The sequence below is a fragment of the Papaver somniferum genome, unplaced genomic scaffold (genome assembly GCF_003573695.1).
Source record: "Papaver somniferum cultivar HN1 unplaced genomic scaffold, ASM357369v1 unplaced-scaffold_118, whole genome shotgun sequence".
Classification (NCBI taxonomy): Eukaryota; Viridiplantae; Streptophyta; class Magnoliopsida; order Ranunculales; family Papaveraceae; genus Papaver; species Papaver somniferum.
The window spans coordinates 9008717-9024919 of record NW_020620825.1 but is presented as its reverse complement, the minus strand read 5'-3'; the positions used below and the strand labels follow the sequence as shown (position 1 = coordinate 9024919).

Below are 16203 nucleotides of genomic sequence, written 5' to 3'. Positions count from 1 at the left end.
CTGGAGTGTCATATTTCTCCTACATAGTTAGGGAAAACCTGGTTGCATCCTGAAGACGTTGTTGCTCTATACTAGCAGGCATGCTGTCTAGGAGCCGTCCAATCTTTTGATTCTATACAGAAATAATTACTTAAATTGCTCAGTATTCATGAGATGTGCCTTGGCCTCAGCTGGGAGACTACACATTTACATATACTCTGAGAGACAGCCTTCTCAGTCAGAGGTTTTATGGCATGATCTTTCATGCTTTATTGAGAAACATGAGTCTCAATACTCATCCGATTGCCGGATCCGGAGTATGTATAATTATGGTTTTACGATTTTTCCCTTGTCGAAAATCCACCATCTACAACTCTGTAAATTTCGGCACCTCGCCAATACAAGACTCACTGAGTACTTTTCCTGTGCTATGTTCCCCGGTAGAATCTTTAATATCGGTATGGCATGACGGATTTATGTTCACTCGCAACGGAGTAGCATGGACCTCCAAGTACCAAAGTTAAGGCCATTGCACAAAATTCTCAGAAGGAAAGCACACTGCACTCTATAAATAAGGATATTTGCTGCAGCATACAAAATCCAGCCAATTATTGTGATAACTCATAAAAAACTCATAAACCCGACGAATTTGCAAAATTAGGGTTTCACGCCCCGCGCAATACACTAGACCCCGTTGGTCGAAAAACTATGCTTAGCCAAACTAGGCGATTAAATCCGCCACAATGCACTAGTGTGGCCACGCCCTAGCTTGCCGACCCCACTTCCCATCGATCAATCAGGTCGCTCTAAAACCGCCACAGTCACGCAGAAGTGTATCCACGCCCATGCTTGGCCGACCCTCTTACATTAACCAATCAGGTTGCTTTAAACTCGCCATAGTGTTGAAAAGAAGGAAACCGCGCCAGATGGCCGCAAAGCCAATTGGCTTCCCAAAATGCGCAAACATGCCAAACATGCCAAATACGCATGCCGAACGCGCCAAAAGCGCACATGCCAAACGCACATACCAGGAACACATGCTAAACACGCCAAAACATGGCCACTCACCACATGCGACATGCCATATAGGCTAATTAGGGATTCGACAAGCCAAACCCTAATTTAGGCACGATTTCTACACCAACGTGCCAAAATTTCAGTGGCCATGGCTACGTGCGCAACCGTGCCAAAGGAATGCACGAGCCATGCCAGCCATGCCACAATGCCACTAATGCGAGTTAAAGGCGCCACTGCCAACTAAAGGTAGCCATGATAGACGTTTACCTTTCCTCCTGAGATGCAATCTCAGCCATCCAAGTTCGTCACCAAACTAACAGGCTTGTGGAAACTTTCAAGCGACCAGTCGCCGAAATCCAGTGGTCATGGCTACGCCAGACGCCACTTGCACCACCACTGGCATGTACGGGCCGTGCCAGCCATGCCGCCAAACCCTAAACTTTTGCCATGGCACCAAATCCCAATTTGCCCATGGCGCCTAATTTCGGCCACAATGCCAAACCCTAATTTCGGCCATAGTGCCAAACCCTATCCTTGGCCACGGCGCCAAGCCCTAACCTTGGCCATGCCACAACACTATAGACGTGACCATGCCATTGACATGCTGCTATGCCACAGCCAATGGCATGCCACCATGCCACAGCTACTAGCATGTCGCCATGCCACGTCTACTAGCATGTCGCTATGCCACGGTCCACTGGCATGCCACCATGCCACGGGCCACTGACATGCCACCATGCCACGGCCACTGGCATGCCACCATGCCACAACTACTAGCATGCCGCTATGCCACGACCGTTGGGATGTAGCCATGCCACAACCACTAGCATGCCGTTATGCCATGCCTCCACTAGGCACTACTATTCCAATGGGGCCACTTAGCTATACAACAAGATGCGGCCATAATCAATGGCCACTCTTCCTCATGAGATGTAATCTCAGCCATCAAAATTCGCCACCGAGCCGTGCAGCTTGTGACAAGTTTTAGGCGACTAGCCAAAAAGAGCCTAGCATCACGTATGCTATTTACCTACGGCGAGCCTCTTATTTTTAACTTGCCACACGTAGCAAAGTGCTACATGTTTTCCACGAAAACACTCGGGACATCAAAACATGTCACAAACTGGGGGATACTCATCAGGGTATTGGTCTGGAGGTTTACAGCGTGTGGCGTGCAATACACCTGTTACAGAAAGTGTCATAAAGCGGGGCGTTTAGTAATGGCAAGAAGTAATGGTGTAAACGTATCTTTCATTATGGAAACATAAATTCCGGGCGTTACCCATTACTCCATTCTTCCACCATTCAATCGTTTCCACTTCCCACGAGACCATGGTACATTTTATTGCGACTTGTATAAATAGGTCCCACCTATTTTCCACAAAACAACAAGTTTTGGTCAGGACAAGAACACAACATCCAGAAATCATCTGATAAATTTTCATTCAGCTGGCCAGTTCAACTTTCTGATACGAGTCACGAAACACCCACACTTCCAGAAGCAACTATTCTGGTCTCAACACTTTCTTCACTTCCCTCCCTAAGACCAACCCTTCTCCTTCACTTTGTGACCGAAGCAAACCTGGAACGGCCATTTCTTGGTTTAGGCCAGGATTGTACATATTGATCTCTCGAATGAAAAGTACTCCCGTGCAGTACATTGTTTAGGGTTTAGACTCGTTTCTCATCCACACACACGAATTTACCGAAATCAGCAGAAACCTTTTTCACTCACAAACACAAGTATAAACTCTTCTTGTTCGCTTTATAATAATAATATTGAGTCTGTTGATCATCTGTTATTATGTAAGGAATATGGCAGGGCAGTCTCTCAAGGATTGGATTTCAAGATGGTTTACATCAAATTAATAATGTGCAGGATGACTTCATAATTATTACAAGATATACTCTTTGGAATATCTGGAAAGCAAGATGCTCATGTGTGTTTGAAAATACTCAATTCCAAGTAGATAGGATTGTAAGGCTAGTTAATAAACAGATATTTGAGTGGAATGAGCACTTGAGAAAAACACAGTTGGGAACTTGCATGCTGGCAGGTTATAGAGACAACCGGATGGAACCCTCCACAATCTGATTTTAAAAAAAATAAATTTGATGCATCCTTCCAAAAACAAAATAAAACTATGGGATCTGTTTTAATATTGATTGATGATGCATGATATTTCTGGTGAGGATGGTGCATACCAGGAGTAGATGAAAATGAAGAACATCTAGAGGCCATTACAGCTTGGGAGGAAATCACATGGGAGAAAAGAAACAACATTCAAAAGTTGCATTTGGAGGGAGACTGTCTGAACGTGGTTTTGGCTATAAATGCCAATCTAGGATCTGTTAGATGAATCAATAAACCGATTATCATGGATTGTAAGGAACTGTTACAAAGTTTCACTAGTTGGATATGTGTTCATGTTCCGAGATATACAAATGAAGTAGCCCACTGTTTGGCTAAAGAAGCTATAGGACTAGTAGTAGTCCTTTGTTTTGGGAAAGTGATTCCCACGTTTGGTTAAAAAATATCATTAGAGAGAAACTCTTTGTATCACAATGTTAAGTTTAATGAATTATCTTTTTTTATTAAGAAAAAATTAATTGTTACTGGATTAATTAACTATTTTTCAATTAATTTAACTGCGGGCACTCTTGAAACTGTTAAAGGATAGTCAGTTACATGACTAACACACAGTTGAAGTTTCTGATAATGCTTAGAGAGAAAAGAAAACATAAAATTTTTGGTTATCTGAATGAGAGAACATCTTTACTACTTGTAAGGAAATTCATGTTCGTTGGAGATGTCTCTTCATCTCTAACAGACACTTTTAAGAGTCATCAATTGCGGTTTATAGGAGGAGACGCGTCTGTTCAAATTTAAACTGAATTTGAATTGGGTTTTATGAAAAAATCATAAAAACTTTCTACCCTGGACCCCCTGTTGTAGCGGCAAAGATATGAAAATATCTAACAATCTCATCATTCTTATACCAGTTAAGAAAAATGATCGGCAAAACAGAATATTACATTTATATAGAGGAAGCAACATAGATCGATTTTGCGGTTGACCTCGACGCCGTGACCAACTCAAAGCAACGAGAAAGAAAAACAGAACTGCAAAGAAGATTCATGTACACAAACAAGAAAACCTTCTCCAGTTTACCTATAAGTCTACATAAGGCCTGTTTCCACACCAACTCTTCCCATTTGAAAACCAAGACCTAAAAGAGAACCTTCTTCAGAGACTTAGAAGGCATTTCCTAATACAAACTAGTAGCTTGGATATCTAGAAAAATATCTTTATGATTCCTATTTATATTCCAAAAATATCTCTGGTTCCTCTCTTCCATATGTTCCAACATATCGCATAAAAAAGGAATTCCCACATAAAATTGCACACATAGGTGAACCTATTACTTTTAATCTCTCTTAATATCTTTGAGCTCCTATGTAATTTATTCTGAATAAAGACATCAAATGGTTCCAGATGAGGTTGGCCTTGGATCAATGCAACAAAAAATGGGTGATATTTTCATTGTCTTGTTCACATATATAACATTGATTTACTACATCTCTAGATACCTCTTCTGCATATGTAGATTATCTTGAGTTAAAATGGCTTTGCGGTGAGCTAACCAAACAAAAAACCAAACTTTAGTTGGTACATTTATATTCCATATATCATCCATGAGAAAAGTCATCAATCCTTGTACTTGAAAGAGCTGGGCATAACATGATCTAACTGAGAAACACCATCAGTTTCCTACTGCCATTACCTAGTATCATATTCATTGGTTATTTTTATATTCTCTAATAAGGAAGAAAGAGTTGTTGCTTCCCCAATGTCCGTACCAGTTAAATGTTTCTTAAGTCCGGGTTCCATGATGTGCTACCATATGGATTAATATGGTAAAACTGATAAACCCAATAACTATTGTTTTTCGACACTCAAAAAAAATGGGAAGAGTTTTTTCCGGGACTCTTCACAAGAATCTAACTTATCACCTTTTCCCACCTTGTATATGATGTTTTGGTTAAATTGGTCCAACTTTTCACGATTCCCATCCATACTCCCCTGCCATATGACATTTTTGAAGCCACAACGTCACATTTGTTCTCATAATTTCCACACTTCTATACCATTACCTCCCACCTCAACACTTGACTTTCAGTTGAAAACCTCCAAAACCACTTGCATAATAGCACATCATTAAGTATATTAATTTTCTTAATCACCATACCTCCATGAATCTTATCTTGAAAAATGGTTTTCCAGGCAACCAAGGTAAAATTTTTATCTTTATTATTGTGATTCATAAGAAATTTTTCATAAGCCTAGTTAGTCGTCTAACTACTGAAGTAAGAGTAGAAAACACAGACATAATAAATATAGTACTAAGAACATGTTTAATCAAAACTAGCCTGCCCACATATGTTAAGTAAGCTTTCTTGCAACCCTAAAAAAAAAAAAAAAAAAAAATCCTAGGGTTTGGTCGGACTAGCTCCGGTTTTTTCTCTCCTCTTTTTTCTTTGCGTTTTTTGTGCTAAGATTTGGCGCCAATCAATGGCGCTGAATCAATCAGTTCCTCCTGATCTGGGCAATCATCCAAATCAGCAACGCCATGATCGTGTTCAAAATAGGAATCGATCACGTTCAAGGCCAAGATTAACTTATGTTCCAAAAAAAGGTAACCCTAATCATGATGCGGACAATTCCAAAGATGGGAATAGTTCGTATGCAAATATAGTTAAGAAGAAATCACTTGTTATGTCTAATATTGCTGCGAACTCTTTGTCACATCCTCCGGTTCGTGCCTCTACAGGGGAGATTGTGATCACAATTCCTAAAGATGTCATTCGACGTTCCAAAGAAATATGGAAATTCAGTATTGTGGGTCATTTTGATTTTAAAACCCTAGGTGCTAATTTTGAAGATGTTAAGCGTATTCTATGCGATCAATGGAAACTAACAGGCCAAGTCCAGTTTATTCCATGGGTGAAAGGTTATTTTGTCATTAAAATTAACAATGAAGTTGATCGTAAAAGAGTTAGATATGAAGGTCCGTGGAAAGTTAAGGAACAACAATTAAAGATGCTGCCATGGACACCTATGTTTAATCCTGAATCGAAAAAAAACTCAAGGGCAACAGTTTGGGTGCGTTTTCCATATCTTCACTTTGAATATTGGGAGGAGGAAATCTTATTTCGAATAGCTCGTTGCCTTGGAAAGCTTGTAGCTGTTGATCCGAGAACCCTAAGAGTAGAATATGGCTATTTTGCTGCGATACTTGTGGATATAGATTTTTCAAAACCTTTTCCTAAGCTTGTCATTGATGATCAAGATTGTCCGGAGGATTTTCGTCTTGATTATGATTTTTTGAATAATCCATAATTTTGTGATCATTGTAAATCAGTTGGCCATACTTTCTCCCAATGCAGATCGGCTAGGTATAAAGATTTGGAGAAGTTGCTTGATGCTGAGGAGGATTCATTGAAACGTGCGGCCCTTAAGGTTGAAATGGATGAACTGAAGGATTATTGGAAGAAGGAAAAATATGTTAAGCCAAAGGATCATCCACCACCACCGGCAAACACTGGAGGAGGAAGAGAACAACCATTGGATCCCAAGAATAACAATGATGGGTTATGTATTGGAGGATTAGACATACTGGGCGTCGTACTCTGATTCCCAGTCCATCTTCGAGTATTGCTGGAGATGGCAATATTGCAGACATTCCGCATGCCTTGCCTGAATCCTCTAGCACTAATCTAACAGCTGGTTCAATGTCTTTGCGTGAACTTTCTGATGATGCTGCTACAATCTCTTTGGACCTTGAAAAGGAAGAAGAAGAACTTTACAAAGTGTATGACGAACAAAAAAAGATAGGTAATGACATGGATAAGGCTGCAGATCTTGCTAAAATAGAACAAGATGCTATCTTGGCTAAATTTCAAAATACTAGACAATCGCTTATGGCAAAGAAGCGGCAAGAGGAAGAGAAGCGTGCTCAAGAAGAATATGGTATTTTGGACTTAGAGAAACAACAACAAGAAGTTGCTCAAAAAGATGTTTCACAAATGCAACAAGTTCAAGATTCACATTTAGTTACAAATGTAACAGGTGAGATGAAAACTAATTTTGTTTTGAAAAAAATTGATGATGGTTTTAGTTCTCCAACTAGAACGGCTAGAAGATCCTCTCCAGTTCGAACTGATAAAGTTCTTGAGACTTCTAATATGTTTGAAACTGGTATTGAAGATAGTGAAGACGAAGAAGAAAGCATTGAAGCTGATGCATTGCCTATTAAGAAAAATCCGCCAGATTCCTTTCAATCTGCTAGTACTAGTAACGTAGAGACTGAAGCTGAAAAATTGGAATGGAGTGCCGCTAAAGATGAGGAAGATAAACTTAAAAGAGAGTTAGCTGAGAAGAAGAAATTGGATAATTTGGCTAAGAAGGGCGATGTTAAAACCGCGCCAAAAAAAGAAAATCAAACCTGGTGCCAAGCCGGTTGAGGATGATGGCCAAGTTGTTAGAAGAGGTAGAAGTCAGATACGCAAAGAGGACGATAAGGGTTCGGCAAGCCCTTCAAGGAGCGTGGTTAAATAATGCGTGTCTTTTATTGGAACGCTCAAGGCTTGTCTAAGGATGGTGGAAGAGCCAAGTTGAATGAGCTTTCTTTCTTGCACAAACCTGACGTAATTTGCATTGCAGAGCCGCATATTTTCTGTACTGCACGTTTTGTTAGGTCGCTTAAATTGGTTGATTTTTGTGAAGATGTTATTAAAAATGAGGTTGATGGAGAAAAAGGTAATTTTTGGATTTTATGGAGGAATACTCTATTGAGGCCTGATATTTTGTCTACTCCAAAGCAAGCAATTACTGTGAAATTTGCGGGGGATTTCATTGCGGCTGTTTATGCTTCTTATAATCCGGTGGCAATAAAGAGACTTTGGCATCAATTGGGTTTAGGTTTTATATCTATTCCTTGGTTGGTGTTGGGATATTTTAATTGCGTTTTACGCTTGGAGGAAAACAAGGGTGAAGGCCTATCAAAGAGGTTTATACGAATGAGTTTCGTAGCTGGATTTCTGACAATGGTTTGGTTGAGGCTGATGCTATTGGTAAAAAATATACTTGGTCTAATTGTAGAAGTGGAGCTCAAAGAATTGTCTCTAAACATGATATAGTGGTTGTTAATGATGCTTGGTGCTATAAGTATGCGAACTGGAGATGCAAGGCCTTGCCTAGGGTTTGTTCAGATCATTCCCCCCTTTTTGGGTTTGCTTTTGAAAATCCAAGGCCGTATAGAGTTCCTTTTCGAATTCAGAAGATGTGGCTTTCCCATCCAGGTTTTATGCAGTTGGTTGAGGAGAACTGGAATTTGGATCTTAATGGTGCTCCCCCTTTTGTTTTTAATTCTAAGCTGAAGAGATAAAGGAGGTGTTGAAGATTTGGAAGAACTATTTTTGGATATGTGCAATTTTGCTTGAAGCAGGCTGAATTGAAACTTGAAACTGAGAATGGTCTTCTTGATTATGATTCGGCTGATGAGTTTCAATTCCTAAAGGTTGCGGATGCCAAAAAGGTCGTTGATGATGTGAGAACGGAGTTGGCAATTATGCTTAAGATGAAGTCGAGAGTAACTTGGTCGGAGGATGGTGACCAAAATACTCGTTTCTTTCATAATAGCATCCGCATGAGGAGAAGTCAAAATACCATCTCAGAGCTTAAGGTTTCTAACTATACTACTTTGTTTTTGCAGGATGAGATAAAGGATTTCATTGTTAATCATTATCAGGCCAAGTTCAATGGTGGTGACGTTCATATTGATCCAGTTTTATTTGATATTGAACATGAGAGCATTTCAGTTGCTGAGAGTGCTTACATGGATGCTATTCCATCTTTGGAGGAAGTTAGAGTGGCGGTTTTTGACTTGGGAGCTGATTCTGCGCCTGGCCCAGATGGCTTCACAGGCTCTTTCTATAGACAGTTTTGGGAAATTATTTCTAGAGATCTCTTTAATGCCATTGCAAACTGTTGGTCTATGCGTAAAATTCCCAATGGAATTAACTCTAGTTTTATTTTTCTTATTCCAAAAAATAACAAATCTGATGCTATTAAAGATTATAGGTCAATTGGCTTGAGTAATTTTTTCTTCAAGATCATTACTAAGATTATGGATACCAGGCTTGGTACTGTGCTAAATAAGCTGATCTCTGAAGAACAAGTGGAGTTTATGAAGGGTAGAAACATACATGAGAATATAGCTTTGGCGTCTGAATTGATCAATGAGATCAATACAGAAAGGAAGCATGGGAAAGTTGGCCTCAAACTGGATATTGCTCAAGCTTTTGATACGGTAAGTTGGGATTTCATAGCTGAAGTTTTTCGTCAATATGGATTTTCTGATTCTTGGTGCATGTGGGTTCTTAATATCTTTAGCTCAGCTCGGATTTCTGTTATGATTAATGTCTACCGTGAAGGTTATTTCAGTATTACTAGAGGTCTGCGTCAAGGTGATCCTCTCTCACCTTTGATCATTTTTCTTATTGAAGATGTTTTAAGTCACAATTTTTCCAAGTTGTTTGCAAATCATAGTATGAATGTTATGGTTAGTAAAAAAGGTGTGGCGCCTACACACTTGCTTTTTGCGGATGATATCCTTATATTCTGCAGAGGTAATCTTCATAGTTTGCAAAATTTGAAGAATATGCTTGTTTTGTATGAACATGCATCTGGCCAGTGCGTAAACTATGCAAAGAGCAAGTTTTATTTTGGAGGTGATATAATTTCTCGTGCTATTGTTATTTCTAACTATTTGGGTATGGAGAGAGCTATGTTTCCGGATAAATACTTAGGTATTCAATTGAAGCCTGGTATTGTTCGGCATATTCATGTTCGCCAAGTTGTTGAGAAGATTATGAACAAGCTGGCTGGCTGGAAAGGTAAACTTTTATCATTTCAGGCGAGGCTTGTGCTAATTAAGTCGGTGATTTCTAGCTATGTTATTCATTCTATGGCTTTTTACAAATGGCCATGCACGGTTATTAAGCAAGTTGAAAGGGCCATTAGAAATTTTCTTTGGTCCGGTGATGCTGAGAAACGTAAATATTTTACGTTTCTATATGATGATCTATGTCTCTCAAAGCGTGAAGGTGGTCTTGGCATTAAGAAGTTAAATGATGTTAATAGAGCTATGCTAATGAAGCTTTGGATTTCTATTCGGGATTCAAACAAGATTTGGGCCAGATTTTTGAGGGCCAAATACTTTAAGGTCAATGGCAATCTGATAAATTATAAGTTGGCTTCTTTGGTTTTTCCTGGAATTCGCTTGGTTTACAATTTTGTGCAGAAGCATACAGGCTCAATTATAGGTAATGGTGCTAATACTTCCCTATTTTTTGATAATTGGTGTGGTGATTGTTCTATTGCGCAAAGACTTAGCATCACTTCCTGGTAGGTTCAGAAACCTACAATAAAATACTGCAAGTGCATAATGTCTAAGTAGTAGAACAATGGAAAGTATAGGTCGTTCCCACGAGGAGTGTGAAAATACTTCTACTAACTAATACTAAAACTCAATAATCAAAGAGATAATGTTTTAACGATTTTCAGAAACAAAATGAAATAATGATAATTCTAACGATAAACAAATGACAATGGGTTATTAGGGTTGCTAGGGTTTTCGATTTCTACCAATTCAATCATATAAGACTCTACTAATTTCTATCTATTACTCAAGACAAATTTTGAAATCAATCTCATGTCTCGGAAGATAATATGTTTAAATTCTAAAATATGGTTTCTCCGCTGTAATTTCCTTTGCTTCATGGGTAGTGATTCTAAAGTATTACAAATCAATCCTAAAGCATATTGTGTCAAAGAATTTAACCAAGCACGCTATATCAATTGAAAAGCATAATTAATCAAGAAAATCACATAATCGATTAAACACCAAGCTATATGAAGAGAAATCACTAATCAATGAATCATAATTAGAAATATCATCGTAGATTTTATATAAATAAATTGGTTTTAATCTAAACCCTAACAAACAATTTAGCAAACCATGAGAAAATAAAACTCAAAATACACCAAACCCTTGTCGCCTCTTCTCTGTGAATGGCTCTCTGGTCGATCCCCTTTTTATAACATTCCCTCTCTTTTATTTCATTAATCAAAGAATCAAAATAAATTATTCTATGAAAATATCTTGCATGCAATTTGATGTCGTCATCAATATCTTTCCCCAAATAGTATTGCCACCTCGTTCTTCCAATGAAATAATAATATCTCCTTATTTCCAAAATCTTCCAAATGAAGAAAGAGTTACTTTATTTCCAAAATAATCTCACGTGTAAATATTCCTCAATTAATTCTTCACATGGAAAATAAATTATCTTTCCCGGTGGAATATATTTGTAATAAAGTAAGAAAGATAAAATACTCCCATTTTCAGTTTGCATGTGCCAACCCCGCTTTGATTTCAATTCATTTGCAGCGTTTGTGCCTCGCCTATGAAACAATTTTATCCTGCTGATATATATGGAAATACCAGGCCAACCTCATTTCATCATTGTGGTTGCTGATATATGGAAATACCAGGCCAACCCCATTTCATAATTATGGTTGTTGATACATGGAAATAACAGGACAACCCGGCTGCTGATACATGGAAATACCAGGCCAGCATAATAAGTGATGCTGATATATAGAATAACCAGGCCAGCATAATTGATCATTGTGGTTGCTGATACATGGAAATACCAGGCCAATCACATTTCATCATTGTGGTTGCTGATATATGGAAGTACCAGGCCAACCACATTTTTCCATTTTCGTCGCAAACACCATTAGGTCTCACATTTTGCTGTTTATTCGCTGGATGATCGAATTCACTTGTACTTTCTACAAAAGCACTAAAATAGTATTATTAACTAAAATATTGTATCATATCTAATATAGATATTGGTATAAAATGTAGCATATATATGCTTATCAACACCCCACACTTATATTTTGCTAGTCCTCGAGCAAAACAAAGATATTATGCAATCGATTTATTTTTTATTTATTTATTTTAATTCTAAGAAAAGTGAAAACCTGCAAAAATATGGATAATTACCCACTCCCCAACACTTAAACATTACATTGTCCTCAATGTAATTGAGTCATCCAACGTAGAAATTAAGATGGGAAATACAAAAATAAACAATAAAAATAAGAGATAGAGTAGAGGGAACAAATCTGATGGGTTGACTCCCATGAAGCGAAATGTATTTGTTTCCCAACTTGCCAATAGCATGTAGTCTCAAACAAGGTGAGGTTGGTACCCCAAAGTAGACATCCAATCATATATATATAGTCTAAAAAGTTGAGGATCATCCCAACTAATCCGGTCAGCTGAAAATATGCACCTGCAAATACTATAAACCTCCAGAAAGATGTTTAAATTCATTCCCAATAGAAAATTGTAAGTGAAAATTACATCACTCCCATAAGCAACAGGTTCGGATTTTTTGACAATTTCTATTCGCAGAGCACTCTCTAAATCATGTTTAAAATCAGCTGAAATGATTTTTGCAGCTAATATTGGTTCAAATTCATCCGCGGAACAATAGCTCAATGGAGTAATAATATCACGACTCATAGACCCATTATCAGTTAAAACGGTTTCATTATCAATATCATCAAGACAAAAAAATTCAGAACTTAATGACTTAAGGGTCAAGGTCGGAGCTTTCTCGTCTAATAGAACTAGTCGAGACTCTGACAAAATTAGAGGTTCTAGTTTGGGTTTCCATTTATTAGTGTCTAGCAGTGGTGTGGAGTCTAATAAGGCATTGACTTCACATATAACACTATCATCATCAAAATCATACCCAAAATGAGCTAAGCAAACTTCTAGTGGATCTTCCAAGCGGCTCTTGCAAAAGCTTTGCGAGTGCATCTTTTTGCTGGTAGCACTTCAAACTAAGGTACCTGGAAAATTCCAAGCAAACTGCGTAAAAAGAACTAAAATAAAACTAAAAGAAAAATAAAAATAAATTATGTACAGAAAAAAATTTAAAAAAATTTAAAAAAATTTAAAAAAATTTAAAAAAATTAAAAAAAGCAAACTATGTACAAGATATCAATCAGAGAGTATTAGGCAACCACTCCCCGGCAGCGGCGCCAAAAACTTAGTAGGTTCAGAAACCTACAATAAAATACTGCAAGTGCACAGCGTCTAAGCAGTAGAACAATGGAAAGTACAGGTCGTTCCCACAAGGAGTGTGAAAATACTTCTACTAACTAATACCAAAACTCAATAATCAAAGAGATAACGTTTTAACGATTTTCAGAAAAAAAAATGAAATAATAATAATTCTAACTATAAACAAATGAGAATGGGTTATTAGGGTTGCTAGAGTTTTCGATTTATACCAATTCAATCATATAAGACTCTACTAATTTCTATTTATTACTCAAGACAAATTTCGAAATCAATCTCATGTCTCGGAAGATAATATGTTTAAATTCTAAAATATGGTTTCTCCGCTGTAATTTCCTTCGCTTCATGGGTAGTGATTCTAAAGTATTACATATCAATCCTAAAGCATATTGCGTCAAAGAATTTAACCAAGCACGCTATATCAATTGAAAAGCATAAGTAATCAAGAAAATCACATAATCGATTAAAAACCAAGCTATATGAAGAGAAATCACTAATCAATGAATCATAATTAGAAATATCATCGTAGAGTTTATATAAATAAATTGGTTTCAATCTAAACCCTAACAAACAATTTAACAAACCATGAGAAAATAAAACTCAAAATACACCAAACCCTTGTCGCCTCTTCTCTGTGAACGGCTCTCTGGTCGATCCCCTTTTTATAACCTTCCCTCTCTTCTATTTCATTAATCAAAGAATCAAAATAAATTATTCTATGAAAATATCTTGCATGCAAGTTGATGTCGTCATCAGTATCTTTCCCCAAATAGTATTGACACCTCGTTCTTCCAATGAAATAATAATCTCTCCTTATTTCCAAAATCTCCCAAATGAAGAAAGAGTTACTTTATTTCCAAAATAATCTCACGTGTAAATATTCCTCAATTAATTCTTCACATGGCAAATAAATTATCTTTCCCGGTGGAATATATTTGTAATAAAGTAAGAAAGATAAAATACTTCCATTTTCAGTTTGCATGTGCCAACCCCACTTTGATTTCAATTCATTTGTTGCGTTTGTGCCTCGCCTGTGAAACAATTTTATGCTGCTGATATATATGGAAATACCAGGTCAACCTCATTTCATCATTGTGGTTGTTGATATATGGAAATACCAGGCCAACCCCATTTCATAATTATGGTTGATGATACATGGAAATACCAGGACAACCTGGCTGCTGATACATGGAAATACCAGGCCAGCATAATAAGTGCTGCTGATATATAGAAATACCAGGACAACATAATTGATCATTGTGGTTGCTGATACATGGAAATACCAGGCCAACCACATTTCATCATTGTGGTTGCTGATATATGGAAGTACCAGGACAACCACATTTTTCCATTTTTGTCGCAAACACCATTAAGTCTCACATTTTGCTGTTTATTCGCTGGATGATCGAATTTACTTGTACTTTCTACAAAAGCACTAAAATAGTATTAGTAACTAAAATATTGTATCATATCTAATATAAATATGAGTATAAAATGTATTATATACATGCTTATCACAAAGGCCCTAATGATTTTAAGTCTAAAGTAAGTGATATCATTTTTGATGGTGTTTGGGTTATTCCTGAAAAAACAAGAGATTTGATGATTCGTTGTAATATCGATGTTTCAAATTTGCCTGTTATTGCTGGTGGTGAGGATTATAAAATTTGGTATTTAGATAGCGAAGGCATTTTTTCAGTTAAGTCGGCTAAGGCCGCTCTTAAGACGCCGGCAGAAGTTGTGCCTTGTGCACATCTGTTTACTAGACAGGTTGTGCACCCTACCTTGAGTGTGCAACACTGGAAGATTTGGGACAATTAATGTTGTGCTAGTGAATACAATATTATTAAGAAGACATGTAGGAGCATGCCTACTACGTGCCGCTTATGCAGGAAAAGTTGCGAAACTCTTAGACACATCACTTGGCATTGCAGAGTTGCTAGGAGGATTTGGGCTTGGGTGGCTGGAATTTTCAAGCTGGAACCAAGTGAAGACCTGGTGGACTCGTATAAGGCTGCTAAGGGTCGAAGAAGAATGATAAAGGACCTGTGGTTAGTTGCAAATCTTGCAATTGTCACGGAGTTATGGAAGTTACCCAATAAGTCTTATTTTGATAATATGGCACTTCAATGGCTTGTCTTTAAAGGGAGAGTTTATCAGGTAATTCGTGATAATTCAATTAGAATGAAGGGCCACATGTATAATACTTTAGAGGAGTTACGCATTCTGAATTATTTCAAGGTGCGGCATAGATCATGCAAAACGTCTACCCCAATTGAGATTAGTTGGACTCCTCCTAATCAAGATGAAATCATGATCTGTTGTGATGGTGCATCTTTCGGAAACCCAGGCCAAGCTGGTTCAGTTGTTGTTTTCTGTGATGCAAGTTCGGAGGTGCTTGGTGTTCTTTGTGTTGACCTTGGTTGGCAAACCAATTTCTATGTGGAAGTATGTGCAATTATTTATGGTGTGATTGTGGCTAAGAGATGGAATATGCGGAGTATTTGCATTCATTCTGATTCGAAGAGTTGCATTCAAGCTTTTCAAAAGGGTGAGCTTCCTTGGTAGCTGGTGCAGAAGTGGAAAATTGCGAAGTCTTACTACATCAACGTTCGTTATATACATAGTTGTAGGGAGGTTAATTTATCAGCTGATGCCTCGGGCAAGCAAGCCTGTTTGCTGGCTGAGGATAATTTTGAGTTTTATGAGGGTAGGCCAGGTTTTATTCCATCTGTGGAATGGCCTGGAAGGGTTTATTATCGTTTCAAATAGGTTTTCCAGTGAGTGGCTTCACGGCTAGTCATTAGGGAGACCTAATCCCTGTACAGTTTTTCGCTTTTTTAATTTTATTTGACCGAGTAAAAGAAAAAAAGCTTTGTTGCAACCCTGTAACTTCTTTTCTGTTCTTCCGATCAATGGTTCCCAATACACCTTGCATTCATAAACATAGCCCGCTAGCATCCCAGATAAATAAAAGGAA

General features: G+C 37.8%; 1 protein-coding gene across 1 annotated transcript; it reads left to right on the top strand.

Moving 5' to 3' along the window:
* Positions 1 to 7614: 7614 nt before the first annotated feature.
* Positions 7615 to 15791, top strand: LOC113330483. The gene is made up of 6 exons (XM_026577290.1): positions 7615 to 8066; positions 8159 to 8417; positions 8505 to 8648; positions 8772 to 10383; positions 14746 to 14980; positions 15158 to 15791. The coding sequence occupies exons 1-6, from the start codon at positions 7615 to 7617 to the stop codon at positions 15789 to 15791; spliced, it is 3336 nt and encodes a 1111-aa protein (XP_026433075.1).
* Positions 15792 to 16203: the final 412 nt, after the last annotated feature.